The sequence below is a fragment of the Piliocolobus tephrosceles genome, chromosome 13 (assembly GCF_002776525.5).
Source record: "Piliocolobus tephrosceles isolate RC106 chromosome 13, ASM277652v3, whole genome shotgun sequence".
In the NCBI taxonomy this organism is placed as follows: domain Eukaryota; kingdom Metazoa; phylum Chordata; class Mammalia; order Primates; family Cercopithecidae; genus Piliocolobus; species Piliocolobus tephrosceles.
In genome coordinates this window covers 52,431,100-52,457,291 of record NC_045446.1, presented here as the reverse complement: position 1 = coordinate 52,457,291, position 26,192 = coordinate 52,431,100, and the positions used below count along the sequence as shown (strand labels likewise).

Below are 26,192 nucleotides of genomic sequence, written 5' to 3'. Positions count from 1 at the left end.
GGCGGGTGGATCACAAGGTCAGGAGATCAAGACCATCCTGGCTAACACGGTGAAACCCTGTCTCTACTAAAATACAAAAAATTAGCCAGGCACGGTGGCTCACGCCTATAATCACAGCACTTTGGGAGGCTGAGGCGGGTGGATCACAAGGTCAGGAGATCAAGACCATCCTGGCTAACATGGTGAAACCCTGTCTCTACTAGAAATACAAAAAATTAGTCAGGTGTGGGGGCACACACCTGTAGTCCCAGCTACTCGGGAGGCTGAGGCAGGAGAATCGCTTGAACCCTGGAGGCAGAGGTTGCAGTGAGCCAAGATCACACCACTGCACTCCAGCCCGGGCAACAGAGCAAGACCCCATCAGAAAGAAAAGAAAAGAAAAGAAAAGAAAGAGAGAGAAAGAGAGAGAAAGAAAGAGAGAGAAACTCAAGGTTGTCACTAAAAGGGATTTTTGACAGATAGTTGAGAATCAACCTGAGGCTGGAGTACATGGTGAGCAGGTGTGCGGGGCATTCCCACAGGTGGCTAAGGTTGTATCTGGAGGTCTGCACCTGTGTGACAGGCACCTGGTGTTACACCAAGTACACAGCATGCCTGGGGCAGGGGCACTCAGGAAAGGTCAGATGACAGCAAGATGGGGGACTAGGAGGGAGACACAGTGTTAAAAAGTGACCATCTGTTATGTCGAACCCCTATTAACCTCAATAGGGAAAGTACCAAGTTCAAGACGCCAAAGAAGAGACCAAGAGCCAGCAAAATAGACATGGGGTTTTATTAGGGATTCACAAGGGAGAGAGTCCAGTGGCGGTGGGCTGGACAGGTGACCCGGCTTCCCTACAGAAATGGTCCAATGGCAGCGGGCTGGACAGCACAACCTCACAGCCCAGTGGTGGCAGCCCGGGCAGGAAAACCACAGCTGCTTGTAAACAGCGGGCAGTTTATACAGCATTTTCACTTAACACCCTCCTCTTAACCTCCACCTGGCAACCTTCATCCAACCCAGAACTCGGGGCCTGGATCCCCCTGTATGATCCGTGTTCCACAGGATGGGCCAGGAGCTCAAATGTCCCTCATAGAGAAGGAACAAGTTTTGGGGTTCCCCAGCTCAGAACACACATTCAGGTGCATCAGCCATACAGGGTCATTCTAAAGGTATGCTTCCGTTATTGCTGTCCGGTGCATTTACCCTGCACCAGCTGCTATGATCCTCCATAGCACTGCCATTCAAGAGCAATTTTAATGTAAATCATTGAAAACAAGAATTAGAGCACTAAGGCTGGGCAACATGATGAAACCCTGTTTCCACAAACAGTTAAAAAAAAAAATAAGCCAGTCATGGTGACACATGCCTATTATCCCAGCTACTTGCCAGCTGAGGTTAGAGGATCTCTTGACCCTGGGAGGTCGAGGCTGCAGTGAGCCATGATTGGCACCACTGCTCTCCAGCCTGGGCAACAGAGTGAGACCCTGTCTGAAAAGCAAAGCAAAACAAAACAAAAAACGAATGAGAGCTAGAATGCCATCTATTCATCTATATATGCATTGCAGATGTACTAAGTGCCAGTTAACTGGTGCACTATTTTCCTCTTTTCAAAGACACCAGTCATACTGGAGTAAGCTGGGTCCCACCCTACTCCAGTATGACCTCATCTTAGCTAATTACACCTGTAATGACGCTATTTCCAATAGAGTCACATACTGAGGTACTGGGGTTAGGACTTCAACACGTGAATTTGTGTGTGTGTGTGTTGGAGAGGGACATAATACAGCCCCAAAAAATGGAGATACAAAGAAACTTTGTTAAAATCCCTGTCCTGCAGGAATTCAACGTAATCTACTTTTCAAGGGGGCCAGGGGTGGTGGCACCATGAGAAATGCTAACAGAGTAGTTTTAATCCTATAAATTCAAAGTGTGTGTGGGTCTCTCACGAGTGTATCTAGCAACAATGCCTGACACATCCTTAAAAGGGTTGGGAAGGATCCCTTTGGCCTTCTGTTTGTTGAAGCCTAACCAGGTCCTATAGGTTTTAGAAAAGGACAAAATCTCATGGACTTTTAAAGGCCTTGGGAGCAAACCTCGGCATTTCTGCCCGCTCCTGTCCTCTAGAGATCCAGAATCCTGGTTTCTCCGGCCTGGGAGGCATCTGGGAGCAGCTCTCCCAATAATCATGTTCAGTTTTCACACCAAATCCAGAAGATAGACCCACTTTTTCCTTTCTCCTCATGCAGGGTTCAGAAGAAAAGAATTCCGTGGGAAGCTGGCAATTGCCATCACCGCCAACTTCATAAACAGAAACAGCACAGCAGAGGCCAAGGTGGAAGAGATTAGCGGCGTGGCTTTCATCTTCAATCAGAAATTTTTTCAGGACCTTAAAGAAGAAACAGGTGGGACCTTCACCTTTCTCCCAACCAGGCCAAGGTCTAAAGTTGGCAGTTTCTAAGGTGTGCAGAGGCGTACGCTGGCTTTCTGGGCTCTTGGGCCTGGAGGGACTCACTCTGATACAGTGGAAGTAACGATTTTCCCTAGGACAGTGAATACAGACAGGATTCCTTCTGGGACAAGAGAGATTCTTGAGGGAATGTTCTAGATATTGTACATGAAAGGAGATAGTGGACATTTGCTGAGTGCTCATTACGTGTCAATTCTCAGTATTGTGGGGTACAAAGTGGAAGTTGACACGATCCCTCCCACAGTGGCTCCCTGTCCAGTAAGGGATATCTGTATAAACCATCCTAAGGCAGGTGGCCAGCACTGCGCCTGAGGTCAGCAGGATATTTAGGGAATGCTGAGGAGGGAGCCAGTCACCTATGGATGGTTCCTGAAGGTTCCCAGGTGCTTTTGTGCAATGCAGCAGCTGCCCTTCCCCAAGAGGAACATCCAGGTATGCCCAGGAACATAACCTGTACTGGCACCAGTTGTCACCCGGCCATGGGCCTGAGGATAGGAGGTATTGATTCATTCACTCAACTAATACTTATTGAATGCCTACTATGTGCCAGATGCTGTTCTAGGGCTTGAGAACGAGCAGGGAGCAAAACACAATCCCTCCCTCCTGGGCTTATGTTCTACGAGAATAGACAGTCAAAACACAAATAAAGCAGTGACTCATCAGGTGGTAATAGGGACAGCAGAGAAAGGGCGAGGGGAAAGAGGGATGAGTCGCCTGTCTCCAATTAAGTAAATTCCAGATGTTTTTCCTTTCTTCTTAAGCTGATTAAAAACATTTATTTCGGCCGGGCGCGGTGGCTCATGCCTGTAATCCCAGCGCTTTGGGAGGCCAAGCCAGGCGGATCATGAGGCCAGGAGATCGGGACCATCCTGGCTAACATGGTGAAACCTCATCTCTACTACAAATACAAAAAATTAGCGGGGCGTGGTGGCACACGCCTGTAGTCCCAGCATACCCAGGAGGCTGAGGCAGGAAAATCACTTGAATCCAGGAGGCGGAGGTTGCAGTGAGCCGAAATCGCACCACTGCACTCCACCCTGGTTGACAGAGTGAGACTGTCTCAAAAACTAAAAACAAAAAAACCCCACATATTTCTCCTTGAAAGGCAATGGAACAACAATGTTAAATAAAATCTTTATACAGAAAATAAATCATCTGCAATCTGACCACCTCACACGGGAATAGTCTTCGGACTCACCTACTCCTTTTCTGTAATTTTCCACTGGCGGGCTTGCTTGTTACATGACTGCAGCTCAAATCACGGTGTCCACACTATTCAGCTTTTCTCATTCAGCGTCACATTCCAAACATCATCCTCCTGGTGGTCACTTTTAGGGGCTGTGGAATATCTCATCAAATTGATGTACTGTCACTGCCTAAGCATTGAAACCAAGGATTAGCAAACCATGGCTGGCCACATGGTTCTATACTGCTTTCGAGCTAAGAATGGTTATATATATAGGCTGAAGAAAACAATCAAAAAAATACTTTATGATACATAAAGATTATTTAAAATTCAAATTTCAGCATCCATAAATAAAAGCTGATTGTCACCCAGCCACACATTTCTTTACATGACTGTTGATGGCTGCTTCCACCATGAGAGGTCATGAAAGAGACCATAGGGCCCACAGGCCAGAAATATTTCCTAGCTGGTCTGTCACACACACTCACACAAACTTGCTGACCTCTGATTTAGGCCTTCCAGTTATTTACTGTTACAGATAACACTGCTTCTGTTAAATTATTTAAGATCATTTTCTAGGAATGGCATTAGTTGTTGAGCGAGATTGTACCTCTCACTGGCCACGAGGGTATGTGCCACTGCATGACCCTCTGAGTTTCACCTCCATTGCATTATTTCATTAAAAACTTGAATATTTCCTGCCAGCATATGGTGTCTTTTTGAATGATTTGAGAATCCTCCAACCCTCCCTTCCCCTAAAACCCAAGAAAGTAAATATTTAAGCCACTCAATATAAATGAGAGCAGGACATTGAGTGTGTTTTTCCACGTTTCAGTGAACTTCCTTTAAACTTTGCTGTGGTTGTCACCTTCGGCCATTGTTTCACAACAGTGCCCTCAGACAGTGACAGTTATGACCTTCCTGATTCTCCTGGGGGCCCTCTGCATTGATGCCTGTTTCCTATTTAACCATAATAAAGGTGTTCCTAGAGTTACCCAGCACGCCTTGTGTAAATGCTGTGTCGCCATGTGGCTGTTCCTTTATCTCCCTTCAAATAAGCCAGTTAGCCTCACACTTGAGTATGAATTGGCATCACCTAGAGCTTGTTAAAGCACAGGGTGCTGGCCCTATCCCCAGGGTTTCTGATTCAGTGAGTCCGGAGAAGGGCCCCGATAATTTGCATTGCTAGTATGTCCTCAGGTGATGCTGATGCTGTTGGCCAGGGACCTCCCTTTGAGAACCATGCAGCTAAGCTCTCATTGCACAGCATGGTTTTAAATGCAGGAACTTAGTGTGTAAAGTGTCTTGTGATTGGTGGAAAGTGCAAAAAGATACAGCCCAGCCTTCTAACCTGAGTTGTTCCTACCACTGCCCTTGGGTTTTCACATCCAAGCAGGGAAATGGTAGAAATATTCCTTGGCATGGTCATTGGAGAATTCCCACAGCCATGGGCACACGGAGGGCACAGTGGACAGGACTTGGAGCTAGATGGCCTGGGGTTCAAATCCCAGCCATGTCATTGCTGAGCTTCTGTGGCCATGGCCGGCACTTGGCTTTTCTGCACAATTACCTGCCTCTAACTTATAAATGCTGGCCCACAACCCCTGCAGACATTGTGAGTTTTAACAAGAATAATGCCTCTGTGGAACTATAGGAGCTAGCTGCTTTGACTTGGGTAGATTCTAACACTCTGTTTTATCTTTGCCAGCCTCGTATGCCTTAAAAACTGGGCTAACATGAATATTCTGCAGATAAATAACGAGACCAATGATGAGGCAAAGTACAGTTCCTGGCACACAGTTGGTGCCGAGGAAGTAACGCTGAGCTTGTGAATGCTTCTCTTTGCAGGCATAGATCTTGAGAACATTGTTTACTATAAGGACTGCACCCACTATTTTGTCATGACAGCCAAGAAGCAGAGCCTGCTCGACAAAGGTGTCATCATTAACGTACGTACCTCTTGGCTGCAATTTCCCGACTTTGTGACCTGGGCTGGTGACTTCGGCAGGTTTGAAAGTAGATGTGGTCCTGCCAGAAACTGAGCGAGGGGAGGAGTGGGGAAGGTGCCACCTGCTCACACCCTTCTTTCTCTTGGTGTTACATGAGTGGTGGATAAAGCAGCCCACGCCAATATGCACAGAGAATTTTCTGCACATGGGCGTGTACTGTTGTGAGACCTTTACCAGGTGTTAATGTGGATTGATTGAGTCTTTTCCTTCCCAAGTCTCATCCAGCCTTGCCTCTTCTCTGGGAGGTGGCATGTCATTTGGAGGCAGATGGGGGCTCCTTGTCGTAATGAGACATAGGCATCCTTTGACTTGTGAATTTCACACTGTGGACCCTTGTCACCGTGTGGGGGAATTTCATTATTCATGCAGTCAAAGAAGACTCAATCTGCATCTTGACACTGGCACGTACCGACTCCAGACTGTGGGCAAACTATTTATCCTTCCTGAACCTCAGTGTTATCTACAAAATAGGAATGATAGTTTCTGCCTGAAAGGGTTCTTGGAAGGAGCAAATAGGGGATATATCCAGAGAACCTGGCACAGTGCCTGGCAGAGGGTGGGTTTGTAGATTGCCTCTGTAACTTCTCAGCCTTGTTTGCACACTGGCTTTTTTGTCCTGCTGGCTTCCTGGCCTCTGCCTCGTGGCTTTGTGACTTCATGCTTCAACACAGAGCAGGGTTGGAAGGAAGAAACATGGAGTAGTGGCCCCTGACTGGAAGCTTCTTCAGTCAGGTGTTCAACCCTTCCAGAGCCCCTGTTGTTGCTGCCACTGTCACTCCTGCTGCTGCCACCTCAAGATAAGGATCATGCAGCCCAAGGTCAGGCTGCTGTCTGGGTGTGTGCCTGGAGCCCAGGCAGCTTGGTGGCCATTCATCGCTGCTCGTCAGAGAAGAATGCTCCCATCTTCTCTCCTGCGTGTGCTGGCAGCCGGCTGGGTGGTATTAGTAACCCAGCCGCCCCGTAGGCCTTCTCCACTTCAGCTCAGGTCTTTGCTGAGAGCCTGAGTTGTGGACGGAGGCTGTGAATGTGGGCTTGGTGAAGTGGGCTGAGCACGCCAGCAGATGGGTGGGCGATGGGCTTCCGCAGTGTTCCACTGCTGGCTGTCAGTCTGGGAGTGGCGGCGTCCCCTTCTTCCCTTTGCCTCACAGAAGCTGCCTCCTGAAGTTGCCGCCTTCGTCTGAAACTGGGGGGTGCAGGGGTGTAGGGGTAGTGGGCACCTTTGCAGAGGAGGGGCTAGACAGGCAGGCAAAGCTTGATGGGTTTTGTGTTTTGCAGAGCACCCTGGCCTCCTGGGATGCTAAAGGTCGCCCTCAGGTCATCCCAGGGCGTTTGCCCACGCAGCAACCTGTTGCTTATGGCAACTTGCTTCCCTGGCAGTTGTCAAAGCCGCTCCAGGCCCATGCTTGTCTTCATCAGGGCCTTTCTTTCTCCTTCAGAGGCCCCTGGGAGCAGCTCCTGAGGCTGGTGCTGAGGAGCCTAAGGTACAAGATGGAAAAGAAATTGGAGGCCACAGGCTGGACACCTGACTGGAACAAGAGCTATAGCCTGAGCTTCCAGGTGTCCAGCCGAGTTCCCGACCCATCTTCCCTGGGCCGTTTAAATTTACATTCTTCTCTTGCTCCCTGGAGGCATGGCAAGTTTTCTGTTTTCTTCTCCCTACATGGATCTGCATCTTCCTATAGCCACACAGAAGGTGCTGAGTACATGTTTGTTGAATGAATGACTGACCTGTGGACAAGAGGTTTTCCTGCTTCCCCACTGATTCCAGCTGATCTCTGGGCTTCTTTCCATGGCTACCGATGGAAGAGCAAAATTTCTCTTCAAGCAGCCGTGCCTCTGGGCTCTCAGCTGTATCCATGTTTCTCTTCCCCACAAGGAGGATGTCCCATCCCACAACCTCCCTGGGCCCCTGCCTCTGCTGGCTCATACATGTGTGGGCTGGGATTCTGTCCTCCTGTCCTTTTCCTCATCTGCTCCCTATGGTATTGCTCTTTCTTCCATCCCCCCACTCATCTGGGACCCTCCAGCCGCTAAGAGACCTCACAGCAGCCCTAGGCCACTAGGCTTCCAGCCAGCTGTAGCCCAGTGTCTTCCCTTTGCTGGGTCCCCACTCTCCTGCATGTGGCGTCCACGCCGAGCGCTGTCTTCATTGTGTAATGTCACCCACTCCATCTTAGGGATGCTTGGGGCATGTTTTGAGGGGGGGTGTTTGAGACCTCTCCCTTCTGTCTTCCCCCATCTCACCTCCACGTCTATAGAGAGAGAAGTGATCATGTGGCCGCAGAAACAGGAATCAGAAAAGAAATCAAATAACAGGAATTCCATCCTGGACACTGGGGCCTGACGAGGAGCTCTTGGACCAGTGCTGGCTGCAATTTGGGGGGTTTGGTTTGGATGGGTAAATATGAGTTTCCAGAACAGGCTATTTGAAATCATGGCTACTCAGAAAATTGAGGCAGTGGTCAGTCTGGCTGTAGACGCGGTACTCTGGGACTGTCAAGACCTTTGTGATTGAGGGTGCCTTGGCTGGGTCCAGGATATACTTCATCATAAGCCATATATGGAGCCAGCATGAATTACAGGGTACAGGAATTCCTATTCGTCAGTCACTTCCCACCTGGGGCTAGGGATTTCGTGTATACATTCCGTCTTCTCACGTGGCTCTGTGAAGTAGGTTTTGATATTCCCTTTTTACAGATGAGAGAGTAGAGACTCTGACAAGTTAAATTACTGGCCCAGATTTAGTTGGTAAACAGCAGAGGTGGACTTTGACCTGTTGCTCTCACTGACCCAAAAGCCTGTGTTCATGTTACACACTGGTCCCCTCCCATTCCAGGTGTCTGTACTTTTTGTGTCACCTTTGAGAAAGGTGGTCTTTTTAGTTTCTTTAGCCACACGGTGAGCAGCTTGGACTCTGGGGATACACTAAGCTTGTTGGCTCTCTTCAATCCTGACATCCTGTGATTCACTGCCAGTGTCCCTCCAGGATGGATATTGCAGTCCTTGCAGCTCAGGGTTCTGCACTCCCCATGAGAGAAGCGTAACAATTAGCACCAAAAGCAAGCTACTGGGGAGGCTGAGGCAGGAGAATCGCTTGAACCTGGGAGACAGAGGTTGCAGTGAGCCGAGATCACGCCATTGCACTCCAGCCTGGGAGACAAAAGTGAAACTCTGTCTCAAAAAAAAAAAAAAAAAAAAAAAAAAGCTAAGCTCTGAGGAGTCCTCAGTCCATCAAGTAAAGGGACCACTGATTTCGGAAAGTGGGAGAGCTTACCCATTTTCTTCTTCTGGTCTTGTTTGACCACTAAACATGGCATATTTGGATCACAGTAACTTAGCTGAATTTATTATAAAATCACACTTTCTGATGGCTCCTTTGTCTCTTAATTGTACTGAAATTTCTCATGAGAACCAGCCCTATGAAATGTGCTCGTTGTTTGCTCCAAGACCGTTATCAAGTGCACTGTTCATTCCAGCTCTCAACGTACCCTGTTGAAATGCCTATGTGAGACAGACCTTTTAGAATGTAATGCCAGGGAAAAATTGCCCCTGAGGAATTTCTATGCTTCCTTCTTTGTGATAAGGAAAGCTCTGTGGCATATCACATTTCCCTTTTGCCTTGGATGCCAGGAAGCTCAAAGCCCGATTTGATGCTTAATCACAACTGTGTTAACCCTCACAGCTGGCTGATTTATTTCCTCTTCATTCCCTTGGCCCTGGTTTTTGTATGTCTTTTCTGACTAGCCTCACTGTATAGACCCATTCCAAGTCCTTTTGCCAAGAGGTGGGTATGAAGGCTAGCCCTTTAGAGGGGGAGGTTGCCTCACTGTATTTTCATCTTCCCCAGGACTACATCGACACAGAGATGCTGCTGTGTGCGGAGAACGTGAACCAAGACAACCTGCTATCCTATGCCCGGGAAGCTGCAGACTTTGCCACCAACTACCAGCTGCCATCCTTAGACTTTGCCATGAACCACTATGGGCAGCCTGACGTGGCCATGTTTGACTTTACCTGCATGTATGCCTCAGAGAACGCGGCCCTGGTGCGGGAGCGGCAGGCGCACCAGCTGCTCGTGGCCCTCGTGGGTGACAGCTTGCTTGAGGTACCGCCTGTGCTCAGAGCCACCACATTTCTCTACGAGACGGATCCCACATTTGTATTCTGGCAGGCAGTATCTGCTGTTGTGCAGTGGGGAGAGGACAGGCTCTCAGCCAGTCGGCAGGACTCTGCCAAGCCTGTTCCGGCCTCAGAGCCTGTCCTGTTGCTGCATTCAGAGGAGCCTGTTCGGACTCAGTGTAGTTAGGAGAGCCTTCTCTTCTATCTCCTGGCTCTTTTGCACTGACTTCTTTGATGAAGTACAAAATCAGGCAGCCCTGGTCTGGGCCACGTGGGCCATCCGTCTCAGAGTGTGTGGACCCTTAGCTGGGCCAAGACTTCTTCCTCATGTGGGTGGCCCTTTGTGGCCTTTGAGATCACACAGGGTACAGGACAGGCATATGGGCCCCAAAGTCTCTTTTCCATTCACAGCTCCCCAGCTGAAAATTCTTCCAGAAAATCTGCAAGGGTGCAAAGACCCTTAGATTAAATGAATGTTTTCAGAAAGGAGAAAGTTTTCTCTTTAGCGTAAGCACTGATTATGTATTTATTCCAAGTTAAGAGTCAAATTCCAAACCATGCTTTGGGTGCTCATGGAGCAGATTAGTCAGCACTTAGCTTGGTTGACTTAGTCCTTGGGCACCATTGTGCATGGACTCGAACCTAAGATCCTTGGTTGAGCCCTCAGTACCCATCCTGCTGCTGGCCCAGACTCCTTTCCGAGCTTGGTTTCTCCCTACTTTCCTCCCATGCTCCATGTTACACCCAGAACAGATGGCTGTTCTTCCATCAGGCACCAGCATTTTCCAACCACCATGCCTTAGCCCACACCATTCCCAAGTAGATCAGGATCAGAATCCCATCCATTCGTTAAAATCAGCTTAATGCAACTCTTAAGAAGCTTATTCTGATTTCCATCTCCCTCTCCCAGGGTGGGAATTTGTCTCGCCTTTTCTGAGCCCTAAAGCAGTTTTGCGATGCCTGCATCATAGCACCCTTTACGTTTGACTTTCAGCTGCAGTTATTTGACCTTGTGGTGAATCCTCACAGGTAGCAGCATCCCTGCCTTGTCACCTCTCTGTCCCTCCAGCGCCCTGCACAGGCCTGGCAATCAGTGTGTGCTGGGTACAATGAGATCATAGACTGGGAGTCATCAGAATCAACTGGGATTTTGCACATTTTCTTTTGCAGCCATTTTGGCCCATGGGTACAGGCTGTGCCCGCGGCTTCCTGGCAGCCTTTGACACGGCATGGATGGTGAAGAACTGGAACCAGGGCACCCCTCCGCTGGAGCTGCTGGCTGAAAGGTGAGCTTCTTTGACAGCAGGGCTGCTAAGGGGGGGCAGAGCCACTCAGGCAGGAAAGGGGGCAAGATCACCCCTCAGGTGACTGCTGGATATACCTGGAGCCTCTGCCTCCTCCATTCTGCCTTCCCATGTGTGGTCTGATCTGATCATCAGCATCACCAGGATGCTTTCTCCATCATGATCTGACTCTTACAGTGACTTGCTCTGGGGGCCAAGACCTTGGGCCCTGGATGACAAAGAGAAATCTTCATCTGGGTTGGCCCTGCAGCTGGCGCTCCCCAGCATTGCTCATTCACCCAAGAGCCAGAGAGGTTTATTTAAGGGAATCTTCCAGGGCAGTACCGAGTCCCCTGTCCTGTATGGGGGTTGGTTTCTCTGGCTTTCCAGGCCTCTCCCACCGCTGAGATCCTGGGCTTCCTCCCAGACCCCTGCTGTTGGCCACGTGGCTGTGACAGCTGGTGGACGGGGGGAGGTCAGGGCTGCCGGGCGGAGGCAGGCCTCTGACAGTCTTGGGTGTGGAAGCCTGTGGTCGTGGGGAGCAGGCCGCAGGAGGCAGCGTGGCTGAGCATGGTTATGGCAAAACCACAGGCCACCGTGTTGCCAGCCCTGCGTCCTTCCCCTCTGCCTGGGTGGGGGAGTCCAACATCCCTGTCACCCAGGTGCCCCTTTCCTCTCGGCTCCTTTGACCTTATCCCCACTTTGCAGATCTCAAGAACCAGTAGTGTCAGGTATTTCAGGGAAGGGTTAGACAAACATGTCCAGGAAGCCCTTCAGCCAGAGGAAGGGGGAAGTAGGGGAGGATGGGGACAAGGCCTGAGGTGGCAAAAGGGATCCCTGACCTCCAGACTCCGCCTCCCTCCAGGGAAAGTCTCTACCGGCTGTTACCTCAGACAACCCCAGAGAACATCAACAAGAACTTTGAGCAGTACACGTTGGACCCAGGGACGCGGTACCCAAACCTCAACTCCCACTGTGTTAGGCCCCATCAGGTAAGTCCAGCCCTGGGGCCCTGTCTGAATCACTGTGCACTGAACAGTGGGAAGAGGCGGTGGGGAGGGGTCACATTAAATTTTGGTCCATTCCTGGGACTGAGGCCACCAAGGCCTGCTGGCCTAATGGTGGGACCAGTTCTTCTCCCCACTAGAGTCAGCATTCTTTCTAGCCCACAGGACAGAACTAGAACACATATCGGAGGAGATATATATATATATACGTATATGTGCATGTATTTACATATATTGTCACTATGCATATGCATTGCTGATCTTACCTGTCTCAAATAATTTACTTGGCCAAACATGCTCTCTGCATACCACACATGGTCCTAGGGTCCATTTCTTCTTCCACTGATTTAAAGCCACCAAACTCTCAACCTCTTTGGTCAATAGAACAGAAAATAGTGTGAATTTTTAAAATTAGCTAATTACATACACACAAATTAGCTACACACATTCCCACTTAGTTTGCCTGCATCTGGGTGGAGATTGAGGCCCATTGCTCTATGACTCAAGTTGCCTGGGTTCCCTGGCCGAAGGTCATGTCTCCTAGCAATAGAGGAAAATGGTGGCAGGCACTGAATTGGGGGTAGGTCGAGTTTAGGGGCCCTGAGACTAGGATTTGGGGGAAAACTGGTGGGCAAGCATGTTGTCTCTCTTGCTCATAGGTAAAGCATTTGTACATCACCAAGGAGCTGGAGCACTACCCCCTCGAGAGACTGGGCTCAGTGAGGAGATCTGTCAACCTCTCCAGGAGGGGTAAGCGGCCTTCCTGGGACCCTGGTGGGTGTCTGGGAAGGGCTGTGAGGGGAGGAGGCCTGCTCAGTGGCCGTGGTGACACAGGCTCTGCAACCAGCCTGGCTCTGCCCCTTTGTGAGACCATGGGCAGGCACCTCTCCTCTTTGTACTCCAGTTTCCTCCTCTGCAAGACCAAGAGAACCCCTGCCCAGAGCATCACTGTGAGGATGAAAGGAGCTAGTATGTGTCGAGAGCTTCGCACAGTAAACATGAACTGGGGGATTATTTCACTGGGACTTGTTCTTATTTTCCTCTTGTTTCCAGCATGGGGGCCTTGTCCCCTTAAGTAGAAATGAGGTTAATGCACTTCACCCTTTTCCTGGTCATCCTGGGCCTAGCAGTGCGCTGGACACAGGGCCGGTACTCAACACAGGGAGATGGGATGGTTAAATGAGGAACTCCCAGCACCCAGCTCGGCTCAGGATGCTCTCCTGCTTAGAGACCTCTTTGGCTACCTGTGCCTGTCCAGACTTTGCCTCCTGTCCTTCCTTAGGCAAACTCAGCTGTACTCCTTCTTCCCCTCCACGCACCACGACGTGCCCCACTGCTGTAATAAACCACTTACTATAATCGACCATTTCACTGTTACACAAACATAGCAAGTTTTTCTAGATTCTTTGCCACCGCACAGTCCTTTCTGTCTTCCTGGAATGACTTCTTCCATCTGATAAGTTCCTAGATGCTCGTAAAGAACAAGCTCAAACGTACCTCCCCATTCCACTTTTCTCTGGAGAATTCCCCTCCCAGAGCAGACTCAGGCAAACCTGCTAATGTGCTCCCACAGCGCCTGTTTCTGCCTCCATTGCAGCACTGTGTCATCGTCACCCCCTCCGTGACTGTCTTCCCCACTAGATGAGCATTTTGTTGGCAGGGCCTAAACATAGTAGGTCTTAGGGACTCTGCTGGAAGAGAGCATGCTTCCCCTTCCCTCCCGCCACACTCTTGACCAGGCCCCCAAGCAGCAGTCCTCAGGGAGCTGCACCCATGCCAATGGCCCCCTGCCCTGCTCCCTTGCCTTGGGGCTGCTCCTCCTGGTCCCCAGCCATGGTGGCATGAGAGGGGATCGCCAGGGCAGACTGTGTGAGATTCCTGCAGAGCCTCACTGCCTGTGCTCTCCTTCTTGCAGAGTCAGATATCCGGCCCAGCAAGCTCCTAACCTGGTGCCAGCAGCAGACAGAGGGCTACCAGCATGTCAATGTCACCGACCTGACCACATCCTGGCACAGCGGCTTGGCCCTGTGTGCCATCATCCACCGCTTCCGGCCTGAGCTCATGTGAGTCGGGGGCCCAGGCTGGCCCCTGGAGACAAGGGATGCCAAGGCCATTCTGCTGCATGCAGAATCTTCATTACTTGGTTCAATATTTCTCTTTCTGTGTTTCGATTTGAGATTTTTCTTAACATTTATTCTTTTCCCTTTGCACTGATTACTCTGTCAGCAGTGCGTTTGATCTGTGTTCCTAATATGTGAGGATAAAAATCGGTTCAGGCTTAGTGATGATATGCTTGACCCCTCACCCCCCACTACCCTTCCCCCCCCGACCCCCATCACCACACTCTTTGGAAATTTGAGCATTCACACCTTGGAGCTCCACCCTCAAGAGAGGAGTATGGGCCAGACCTAATTCCAGGGACTAGTTTGAGGGTTTTATAGAATTAGGTTTGAGACCCAGATTCATAAGCTGTGTGTCCTTGGGCAAGCCACTTACCTTCTCTGAGCTTTAGATTCTTCATCTACAAATTAGAAAGAGCAGCAGGGTCATCGGGGAGATCAGGTGAAGTTTGAGGAAACACTGTGATGCTAAAGCATGATGCACCTGTATTTAAATCAGCAGCAGCAGAACTTCACAGCCAGGTGCAAATCACAAAAAAGACTGACAGCAAACCTACCCAAGGGCTAGCAATTGGTACCTTAGGACGCGAGGTGAGGTGACGTTAAGAGGATGGACTCTCCTTTTTTTTTTTTTTTGAAACGGAGTGTCTCACTCTGTTGCCTATCCTGGAGTGCAGTGATGCAATCTCAGCTCACGGCAACCTCCACCTCCCAGGTTCAAGCAGTTCTCCTGCCTCAGTCTCCCGAGTAGCTGGGATTATACCACACCCAGCTAATTTTTGTATTTTTAGCAGAGACAGGGTTTTGCCATGTTGGCCAGCCTGGTCTTGAACTCCTGAGCTCAAGTGATCCACCCGCCTCTGCCTCCCAAACTTCTGGGATTATAGGCATGAGCCACTGCGCCTGGTCTCCCTTTTTACTTTATATGCTATATAATTTGATGTTTTTTACAAGATGCCCATTTTACTTTTGTAATTTAAAAAAGGTGATATATTTAAAAGTAAAATAGCTCATAAATGTTCCCAAGAGGTTTAAATCATCTTCTGATGGCTTTAGCCCAGACAGCAATAATGTCATCATGGCCCGAGTCTGATTTTGTCCCTTCCCGACCAGTGGGGTGGTGGGGTGAGAACTGGGGACAGGGGCTGGGGTCACTGTTCCCCCCCGTACCCCGCCAACACCTGGCAGAGTGTCACCCTCAGTGCTCCTTACCACCTGAAGATGCTCAGCTTGCTGCACCTCTGCCTCCTCTCCCTGAATTTCTCTACTTTGTTTTGATTCTCTAGCAACTTTGACTCTTTGAATGAAGACGATGCTGTGGAGAACAACCAGCTCGCATTTGATGTGGCAGAGCGAGAGTTTGGGATCCCTCCAGTGACCACGGGCAAAGAGATGGCGTCTGCCCAGGAGCCTGACGAGCTCAGCATGGTCATGTACCTCTCCAAGTTCTACGAGCTCTTCCGGGGCACACCACTGAGGCCCGTGGGTAAGCACCTGGACAGAGATTTTGCTTGGCCCCTTGGACCATCTCTGTCCTTGTCACTGAGTCTAACTGCTCCTAACACTGGTATGGTCTGTTCTGGGACTGCCCAGTGTGTTCCCCTTGACTGTGAGGCCAAACAGGGGTGACTCCACTCACCCAGCCTCTGTGCATGTAAGTGGATCTGTATGTCATTTACACCTTGAGTTTGGGGGGACGGAGTCTCGCTCTGTCACCCAGGCTGGAGTGCAATGGCACAATCTCGGCTCACTGCAAGCTCCGCCTCCCGGGTTCAAGCCATTCTCCTGCCTCAGCCTCCCGAGTAGCTGGGACTACAGGTACCCACCACCACGCCCAGCTAATTTTTTTGTATTTTTAGTAGAGATGAGGTTTCACCGTGTTTGCCAGGATGGTCTCGATCTCCTGACCTCGTGATCCACCCATCTCGGCCTCCCAAAGTGCTGGGATTACAGGCGTAAGCCACCGTGCCCGGCCAACACCTCCTTGTTATAGCCGTACTTCCTGGAGCCTGGTTCCAAATCACAGTTGCACTTTTATTTCCCTACAGATTCTTGGCGCAAAAACTATGGAGAAAATGCTGACCTCAGCTTGGCCAAATCATCCATTTCTAATAACTATCTCAACCTCACATTTCCAAGGAAGAGGACTCCACGAGTAAGTTTTGGCCTGGTTTTTGTTTTATTTCCCATTGCACATGGATGGGGTATGAGGAATGGAGATTGTCACATTCTCAGACTGTTGAGGCTAGTAAGTTACATGGATCAGGCGCTCCCGGAAAACGCTAGTAAAACTTGGATTAGTTATGAGTGTTTTTGGAAGTTCTTCCTGGCACTGTGTAGCTAGTTTCAATGACTTCAAAGTGGTTATAGGAAGGACATGGTAGCGAGCTAATAGGACATATTGGTGAATGCTTTTAGAAGTAAATCAGATCAGCTCTGCTTCCTGAGGAATGGGGACGAAATGATTTCTCACTGTGCTGAGCAGTTTAGAACTTGATGGCCATCAGTTTAGTGGCAGAAGTGCATGGTGGTGATGCCCCATTTACACATGTGTTCCATTAATTTGTGTTTATTCATTCATTCAACAAATATATATTGGGCTCTCCTATAGGTCAACTTTAGGGCTATAGTTTTCGTTTCTGATGAGGGGAGCAAATATACGGAAGTGAACAATATATGGACCTTGCCTTTGAGGAGCTCAGAGCCTAATAAAGAGGTTCCCAAACGTTCTCAACTTATAGCACCCTTAGTGTCTCCGTAACTTTTTTCATGGGGCCCCTATACCAAAAGAAATACCTAACAGTTTCATTTATTAAGTAGTTAAGACCAAATAACTTAATAGGAGCATTTTTCAAGGTGTCTGACAGACATGATAGTGTTTTCCTAGAAAATTAAAAATATTTTTTGGCACCTCTGTGAGTTCACATGGTGCCACGGGACATAGTTTGGGCATCACATACCTAAGGAGCAGTGACAGTTTCGTGTGGATGCTAACATCTCCGTGGGAGGCATCATGCCAGTTCTCTTGCTTAATGTGCCCACTTTACAGATAAAAATGGAGGCCTGTGGGCGCAGCGGCTCATGCCTGTAATCCCCACACTTTGGGAGGCCAAGGCGGGCAGATCACCTGAGGTCAGGAGTTTGAGACCAGCTTGGCCAACATGGTGAAATCCCGTATCTACTAAAATTATAAAAAATTAGCCAGGCATGGTGGCAGGCACCTGTAATCCCAGCTACTTGGGAGGCTGAGGCAGGAGAATCACTGGAACCCAGGAGGCGGAGGTTGCAGTGAGCTGAGATTGCACCATTGTACTGCCTGGGCAAGAAGAGCGAAACTCCACCTAAAAAAAAATAAAAAATGGAGGGCTAGAGAGGCTGGGTGCCTCGGCCAGGTCACCTGCTACTCTGTTGTACTTCATTGCTTTGCCCCTACCCCATGCTTTCTTCACACTAATTAGTCCGCTCATTAAAAGGCATTTGTTGTGTGTCTAGTTATAGGACATACAGAAGTGATGTGAGTCTTGACCTTGGAGTCCAGTTGGGAAGATAGGGAGCAAACTGAAAACCAAGGGTCCGAAGCTTGGGGAACAACGGAGTTTGAGGGGCTGGCAGAGGCAGAGCAGCCAAGAAAGAAGATGGGAAGGGGAAGGGACAGTTGGAAAGGCAGGGAGGGAGTTGGGAAGCCCAGGGAGGAGAGCACTTCTACGGGATGGGCCCTGGAGACTGTGCCAGGCAACAGGGAAGCCAGCCAGGGTGAGGGCTGAGGACAGGCTATGAGATGTGGATGCATTGGGGCAGATGGCAAATGTCAGAGTTCTAAGACTAGAGTGGGGAGCTCCTGGGGTGGTCAGTGGGAGCAGATAAGAGAAGATGGGTGGAGGAGAATAGGACCAGAGTGAAGGCACTGGAGGGAGCAGGGGTGGCTTGGGGTGGGGGCAGTTGTAAGTACCTGTCCAGAGCTTGCCTGCCCTCCCCAGGATGGCAGGGTGCCCTCCACCAACAAGACAGTGGGCTGGAGGCCTCTGCAAGTTTCTGAGTCTCTCTAGGTGGCCAACAGTCTCTTTAGCTTGGCCAAGGCAGCCATATCCAGTCAGCCCCTCTGCCCAGGGTGGGGTGGGGCTGCCTAGCCTCTTTCTTTCCCTGGGCTGTGTGAGCAGTGGTCACTTTTTCCACTGAGGCCTGAACTCCCTGCTCCCTGGGATGCTGCAACAGCTGTTTTGCCAACTCCAGGAGCAGTATACTTCATGCTTCTGTGGCTCCCTAGCTCTAGGACGGAATGGGCTAGCAAGGCCTTAGCTGGGCAAGGAAGATGGCAACAAAGCAGTTAAAATGATGAGCTGCACCCAGCCGCTCTCCGCCTCTGAGGTGGCCCCACCTAGAGGCTCTGCGTGAGGGCTGCATTGCCCACCGTGTTCCCACTGAGCAAATGGGGCTCTCTTCTGGATACCAGTGGGCAGCTTGTTCTACCTCCAGCCCAAGGACCCTGTCTTGGGCTGTTTGGCCCCAGGCAAGCCAATCAGTGTGTCTTGAAGCTCTCTGAGCCAGACATTTACTGCCTTTCTCCATTCACTGCGTCTCTCCCACTTGGCCCACAGTCGGAACTGGAGAGGGATGTTTCAACCTTTCACTCACCACACCTCTGTTTACGGAGTGACAGAATTGAAACAGCCTGGCCAGCACTGGCTTGGGACCTGGGGATGGTTAAAAGTCAGGAATCAGCAAGGCTGGCCAGGCCTTCCAAGGGCTGAGGGCCTTACTCCACTTCCCTCTGGCTCTGCTAGAAAATGCTTGTGGTGGAGGGCTCTGCCCAGCCCAATTCTGGCCCCTTTTGAATCCTGTTCAGTCTTCTTCAGGGTGTGTCCCTTGGCTACCCATTTTGAGAGGAGTCAAGGCCCATAGATCTGTTCTCTCCCACAGCCTCATTTAATCTTTGCACTCTGCCCCATTTTTGGATAGGTAGAGATGTGGCCATTGAGCAAAGTGCCTGGCATGGGCATTACTTGTTCTCAGAGCGATGGAGCATTTCCTCTGGGTGGGTTGGGTGGTTTCATAAGGCTACTGGGTCACTACACTGTGCCTTTGGCCATCACTGAAATACCTCTGCATTCTGTCTACCATTCAATGCCAGCACAGTGATCAGGGCCACATAGAAAGTACCTTCCTCCTTCGTCCCATCCTACCAGATACCTTGTATCTGAACGATTTTTTGATTTGGGAATCTAATGGCAATGCTCTTTGGCCTCAACATTTCCCACTAGCAAAGAACGCTGAGTCCACCCTGGTCTGGTCCTGCACAGCCACAGGGGATGTCTGCACATAAGACTCTGAAATCCATGCAGACTTCCACGTCTGTACATAGGGGCTCCCTCACATTTACACCAAGATATCAGTACAACAAAACACGCAGCCCTCAATGACCTTGCTCATCAGCCCTTCTGGAGTGGAGATACAGGGCAGGCACGCTTGCACAAGTCTGTACAATAGCCCTCCCCGCAAATACAGACAATATCTGTACATGTAGGTGCATCTGTGTTTGACCTTCTTCCCTGCCCCTCCCTAACTTCCTCTCCATCTTCCAGAGGAATATCTTGATATGGGAATTGAGCTGTGAGTGCACATTTGTTTATAATGTGGCATCTTTATCTGAAGAGGATACACTGGTTCTCTGCTGAGTCAGGCTTAAGAACCTCCCTCCTGATTTTCACTGACGATGTTAAATTCTTCTTTTCCCCCTAATCTTATCTTCCTGATAACATGCAATCCAAGCAAGATGTATCAACTTCAAGCAAAATGAAAGGCTTTTTTCTCCATCAAGGATCTTGTTTACTTTTAGAGAGAGTAACTTTTCCGTCCCACCATGAGTGGTAACCCATTGGGTTGATTCGTTCTGAAAACTGGGCAGCCCACGCCTGGAAAAAGGAGAACCTGGGAACGATATTTTCCCTTAAAAGGCCCTTGGTCTGCTTCTGCAGATCTGTCTGTGGTCTCGGTGAGCACCTAAAAGCCTCATAGCAAGGGACAGTTCCTGGGGGCTCCAGGGCTCTTATCATCATGCACGCAGGTGACCCCTGAACATATAACCATGACGTCTCTCATTCCTGTGTGCATGGCACACACATAGACATGCACCTTCAGACTCACAATACCTACCAGTACTCTCCTAGACCTACCATACATGGTGACACCTGTACTGATGGCCACTATGGTCATTACTGTACACATATGCAGAGCACTACTTTTTGTCCCATCCTGAGCCCACTCCTTGGGGGATAAAACAGAAGTTGTCACTTGTCCCTGGAGAGCTCATCCCAGAAGCCAGATGGGTGGCCCCAGGTTTGATCCTGCTCAGCCAGGTCCTCCTCCTCCTCCTCCAGCACTGGTCCCTGACAGAGTGGCATTCACAAAATGTGACGGACATTTTTGTCAGTGTCTGGTCTAAGTGGTCCAGGTTCCCCTCCCCAGCCCTCCTCTTCCTGAGCCACCTGCGCAGACACTTTCTGAAGAGCCGGGTGGCATTATGTGCGAAGGTGCCTCTTCCTTCCATCCACTCATTCGACAACCATTTCTCGAGTGCCTATTTTATGTGGAGTTCTCCTCAGTACTGGGGCTGCAGCAGTGAACGAAACAAGCAAGGACCCTGCCTTGTGAACTTCCTCTCACCTCACTTCCCTGACTTCTCTCACAGAACCACATACCCAGCAGCCAAAGCTCCCCACTAGGTTTCCAAGATTTCTCATTGCAGAGGTTTAAAGAAGCCTTGGGGGAGTTAAGGGTGCCGCTTTCCAAGGCCAGGCCAGCACAGGGCCCTGGAGTACCCCTCCAGGTGCCTGCAGCTCATGGCTGAAGCTGTTCTCTCTCCTTTCCTCTGTGCAGTCTCAGTCCAGGATTCAGAGCTGATTTACAGATTGGCAATGCAGTTAGAAGTCAAGCAGACAAACACAGATTTACATCTGCTGGGGATTTGGCAAATGTTCTAGCCTCTCAGAAAGCTCCTTTGCTTGTCTGAAAAATGAGGGTAACAACATGTGCATCATAGTACTGCAGCAAAGATGAGGCGAGCAAATGTGTGCGGCAGGTCTGAGCACTGTGTCTGGCAGGTGGAAGGTGCTCAGTAAATGATAGTTCTCTTCCTTTAGAAATGATGATTAAATGAAGACGCTTATTTTCTCAAAAGATGAGTAAAGCGATCTGGCTTGGACACTTGGTTCTGTACTGCAACCACAATCAATAGAGCCCTTTACAGCATACAAAACACTTTCATATACATCCCATTTGCTCTTGTCACCTTTGGAGGAAGGCTGGGAACACATTTTCATGCCAGTGTTTAGATGGGGAAACTTGGACTTGGGGAGATTACATTTTGATAAGTCATGTAGGTGGTAACTGTCAAAGCCAGAAGTAGAATTTAGATGTTTAAAATTCTGCCAAACACGGTATCTCATGTCTGTAATCCTAGCACTTGGGGAGGCCGAGGTGGGCGAATTGCTTGAGGCCAGGAGTTCAATACCAGCCTGGCCAACAAAGTGAAACCCTGTCTCTACTAAAAATACAAAAATTAACCTGTGTGGTGGTGCACACCAGTAGTCCCAGCTTCTTGGGAGGCTGAAGCACGAGAATCACTTAAATCCGGGAGGCAGAGGTTGCAGTGAACCAAGATCACACCACTGCACTCCAGCCTGGGCAACACAGCAAGACCCTGTCCCCAAAAAGAGAATAAATAAAACAAAATTCTGTTACTAACACTAGCCTCACCAATAGCGTTTAATACTTGTACAGTAGTACCCTCCTTATCTGCAGTTTTGCTTTCCAAGGTTTCAGTGACCTGTGTTCACCCATGGTCCAAAAATATTAAAAGAAAAATTCCAGAAACAATTCACAGTTTTAGACTGCACACCATTCTGAGTAGCATGATGAAATCTCACAGCATCCCACTCCATCATGCCTGGAATGTGAATCATCCCTTTGTCCAGCATATCCATGGTACACTCACTACCCACCCATTAGTCACCTTAGCTGTCTCAGTCACTAGATCAAAAAAACAGCATATCTAGGGTTTGGCAGTATCCACAGTTTCTCGCTTCCACTGGGGGCCTTGGAATGTATCTGCCATGGATGAGGGGAGACTACTGTCTAGCACTTTATAGTTTAAGAAGTGTTTTATATCTGTGATTTCGTTACCCTCACAACAGCTTATGAACTAAACAATAGAAGATCCCTTCTTATAGTTAAGGAAACTGAAGTCAAAGTAGTTGGATGGTTTTCCTGAGATTACACAGCTGGGAAATAATTAGTACCAATACTCAAATCCATGATTCCTTGAAGAAAGAGCTCTCTTGCTGATATCACTGGCCATCTTCCCAACTATCACAGCTGCTGCCCAAATCAACAAAACCATAGCCTGCAATGGCCAACCTCTCCTCCTGTGACCCATATCTAAATTATTCCTGGGCTAGGCTATACCAGCTAACTAAATATAAAGTTTGTTTGCTTTGAGCTAAAATCACATGAACTCGGGCAGTATGGGAACATGGTTATCTTGTGCTGATCAAATAAATGTTCAGATTGGCAGATCTACATCTTTGATTTTTTTTTATAGGAAAACCAATTAGTTTAATAAATGCCTTTTGGTATATAGACTCTTTCAAATCATTGGGAAATCATGATAAGAAAGTGTTCTTAGGGCGGAAGAGCTGGAAACCTCAATGGGAAAAGAATGTAAGTTATTTATTCTCATGTTCTCTTTGGGCACAATAAGTATTTTCTTTCTTCTTGTACTTTCAATTCTTTGTAGAGTGAAACAGGGTCTGAGGAAAAGGGAGCACTGAAGTGATTATGGTTCACAAATATAGATATACAGATAAGAAAAAATTAGAGAAATCTCTAGGTTCAAATGTTCTTAGCCTTGCTCTTAGTCAGTGCTTCAGTGTTAAATTTATAAGGAAAAGTAGAAACCATTCGGGTATGTGTGTTGCTAACTTTTCCACAGACTACATTTGGTTGTCCCATGGGTCAGAGTGGGTCAGAGAGGCTGAGGTTGTCCCCGTCCATGTCATTTATTCCCCCTGAAGGATTTGGAGTCTTCTTAGGAGCTGCTGGCTGGGCACGGTCTTCCCAGGAATGCCCTTCATAAGCCCATGGCTAATATGGCTGTCTTCAATCTATCTAGGCTCCAGTGGAACAGTCCCCCTTGTTGAGAACAAAAGAGAGTAAAATGTTTTGCCCTTTGGAGGAAAAACCAAATCCTCATTTAAGGTAGAAACCAAAAAAAAAAAAAAAAACAGAAAACCCTAAGATTATGCATGAAGCATTCTTGTTGGGTAGGACATTCTGTACTTTCACAGGCCCCAGGTTTGGGCTGGCCAGAGCAGCATTCCCAGGCTGTGGAGCTGGGGGTCCAGACAGCCTGTTCCTCTAAGACCCAACATTGTTGCAAATAAGGTCATCTGTTTCTCTTGGTGTTTGCCCAAGCTTTTGGCTTAAAATCATTTCCATTCACAGAATAATGATTTATTAGAAGCTGAGGAAAACGTTCAAGAGAAGGCAGGGCCCTTTGATGTGTTGTTTTGTGCTGCCTGGGGCAAATTTTTGAGCAAATATCAATGGACTAAACTATGGTTGATCTTGTCTTTAAAAACAAAACAATCTGGTGCTGGTAAATGTGGGGAGAGGGCAGGGGATGAAGAAGAGGACAAGAGACTAGGAAGCAGGTACTTTCCGTTGGAGGGAGGGAGTGCGTACTGGGTTGTGTTTGGGGCACCCATAGCTAGGGTTGTTGTTTCAGAACAACCCGGAGGTGAAAGAATCCTCCTGTGATGGGGTAGATTAGGATTTATGGGGCTGATTGGGCTGTATGCCTGGGTTTGAGGTGAGCAGGTGGTCTGCAGCACTTCCCCCTGCATCCAGAATGGTAGAAAGGCTGGATTTAATGTGGGCCTGCGATGGAGGGCCCCTCTGAGACAGTAGGAGGCTCCCCGAAGAAGCGATCTATGGTCAGTGGGACATGGCTCCCTGGTTCTGACAGAGCTTGCTCTTTGGAGAAGGCTCCAGTGGCTGAAGACTGGTAGCGGAAAGGTCTTACCCTAGAAAAGGATGGGGGAGCCTAGGTGGACCCTAGCCCAGCGACAAGGCTAGACTTACCCATGGGTACAGAGGAGTTACTAAATTCAGTCTTTCCTACTCCAGCCATAGCATCAGCTCGGCCTCCAGAGTTCTGCTCATTCCCTGAGGAGACAAGCCTGATAGCTGAGTGCCCTCAGGGAGCCCTTGCAGGGTGATGCAACGGGCTTGGGTAGAGCAGGGCTTTCTGGATTTCAATGTCCAGATTCAGGCAGCAGAGAGAGGGCTGTGAGGGGTTCTCATAGGGCAACCATGTCATGTGTCATCTAAACCAGGAGACTTCTGACAGTGAAAGGGGCACTGTTAACAGTCAGGCTGGGGCTAAAAAGCAGTAAATCAGAACTACCCCCACCTCCAGCAAACCAGGCTATATGGTCAGGCTAGTCATCAGGCTATAGTTAATGCTTATTTGAAGTTAATAAAATACTGTTTACTAGTATCTGTGATGCTGACTGAATTGCAGACTTGATTTGCCATCAAATCCCTGGGCAACTTATTTGAGTCCTGAGAGTCCGTGGTCCGTGTGAGTTGAACCCGGTCACCCTCTTGTAGGAGAGAGGCTCCCTGGGTGCAGAGAGACCCCAGGTGGTCTCCATAAGGCAGTACACTGAAAGCATCAGCAGACCTGGCTGTGGCCTTGGGCAAAGCATTGAACTGCTCCGAGCCCAAGGCCACATTGCAATGGAGATCATCCCTGTCCTGCTTATGTCACTGGGATTCTTTTTGCTTTGATATTTCATGAAGATCTTTTGGGATGTAATTCTGGCCCCTTCTGACGAAGCCTTGGCTGCTAGGTGGCATGAGGTTCTCTCCACTGTGCCTGAACAAAACTCTGTGACAGCATTTGTCACAGTGCAGAGTAATTTACTACCACGCCGGCCTGTAGGCTGACAGCTGTTTGTGAGCAGGGACACATCCACAGCACCAGCTCAAAGCCAGCCCTATACCCTCAGGGGTCTTAGTGGGACTGAAGCCCTTCGTGGCCCCCTGAGCTCACCCTGCTTTCTTGGCCATTGCAGGTGGATGGTCAAACTGGAGAGAATGACATGAACAAACGGAGGCGGAAGGGCTTCAATAACCTGGACGAGGTTTGTGTACACAGTGTGGGTTTAAACAGAGGCTCGTTTCCTGACAACCAGTGGCCACAGGCGGCCTCACTGTGATAGCAGCCTTCCTTCCCTCTCTCATGAACCATTGGGTTCCAAACTTGGCGTGATGGAAAAACAGTTGGGGTTTTGGATCTCGCTTCACTATTTACTAGCTATGTAACCTTGAGAAACACAACCTCCCAGGATATGGTTCATGTCTGTAACATGCAGTGATACACTTGAAATACATGAAACTTTGCAGGACTTTTAAAGATGAATAAGATGAACATGGTATCTGACACATGCTAATCAATATACCACCATTATTAATAGTAAATGGTAAAGAGGCATCAGCACTCCCACTTTTCTCCCAATCATCGTTTGTATCCCTTTGTGTTTCCTTCGCTTCTAGTCTTTAAGGCAACTGTCCTGGTGCCCACAAGTGCCACCTTCTGGTGAAAGAAGAAAGTTACAGGTTACTTTGTCAAAGGAGAGCCTGAATCTCTCACCTACCTGCTTCTGAAAAATTGATCAAGCGGAAAGAGTATCAGTTCCTGCCTCCCTGGGCAGCTTTTAAAAGAGACCTGAGATATACACATCATTTAAAAAAAAAACCATTCCAACTCCATAAGCATGCATATTGTCAGCGAAGTGTAGGATGCCAGCTTTCGCCAGCCTTCTGGCTGACCTCAAAATGATGACATAGAGGCATGAGGGATGAGCTGTATAATACATTGATATCCTATGGATAGGAGGTAGAAGGGACTTTTCTACTGTTTATGGTCAAAGAGTTTTTATTGCTGTATATTTGCTG

The 26,192-nt window shown here is 49.0% G+C and overlaps 1 protein-coding gene across 15 annotated transcripts in view; it reads left to right on the top strand.

Annotated features, from left to right (window-relative positions):
- LOC111555030 (F-actin-monooxygenase MICAL2) overlaps positions 1-26,192 on the top strand; it is a 254,364-nt gene that overhangs the window by 102,320 nt on the left and 125,852 nt on the right. For 14 of the 15 annotated variants that reach the window (XM_023230812.2, XM_023230820.2, XM_023230817.2 and 11 more), the window contains 10 exons: positions 2,230-2,385; positions 5,485-5,585; positions 9,493-9,750; positions 10,935-11,050; positions 11,913-12,039; positions 12,714-12,804; positions 13,970-14,117; positions 15,461-15,660; positions 16,223-16,329; positions 25,310-25,378. In XM_023230812.2, coding sequence (XP_023086580.2) covers positions 2,230-2,385; positions 5,485-5,585; positions 9,493-9,750; positions 10,935-11,050; positions 11,913-12,039; positions 12,714-12,804; positions 13,970-14,117; positions 15,461-15,660; positions 16,223-16,329; positions 25,310-25,378 — 1,373 coding nt within the window. The remainder of the gene's footprint in view (positions 1-2,229; positions 2,386-5,484; positions 5,586-9,492; positions 9,751-10,934; positions 11,051-11,912; positions 12,040-12,713; positions 12,805-13,969; positions 14,118-15,460; positions 15,661-16,222; positions 16,330-25,309; positions 25,379-26,192) is intronic. The other variant, XM_023230818.2, reaches the window with a different exon arrangement.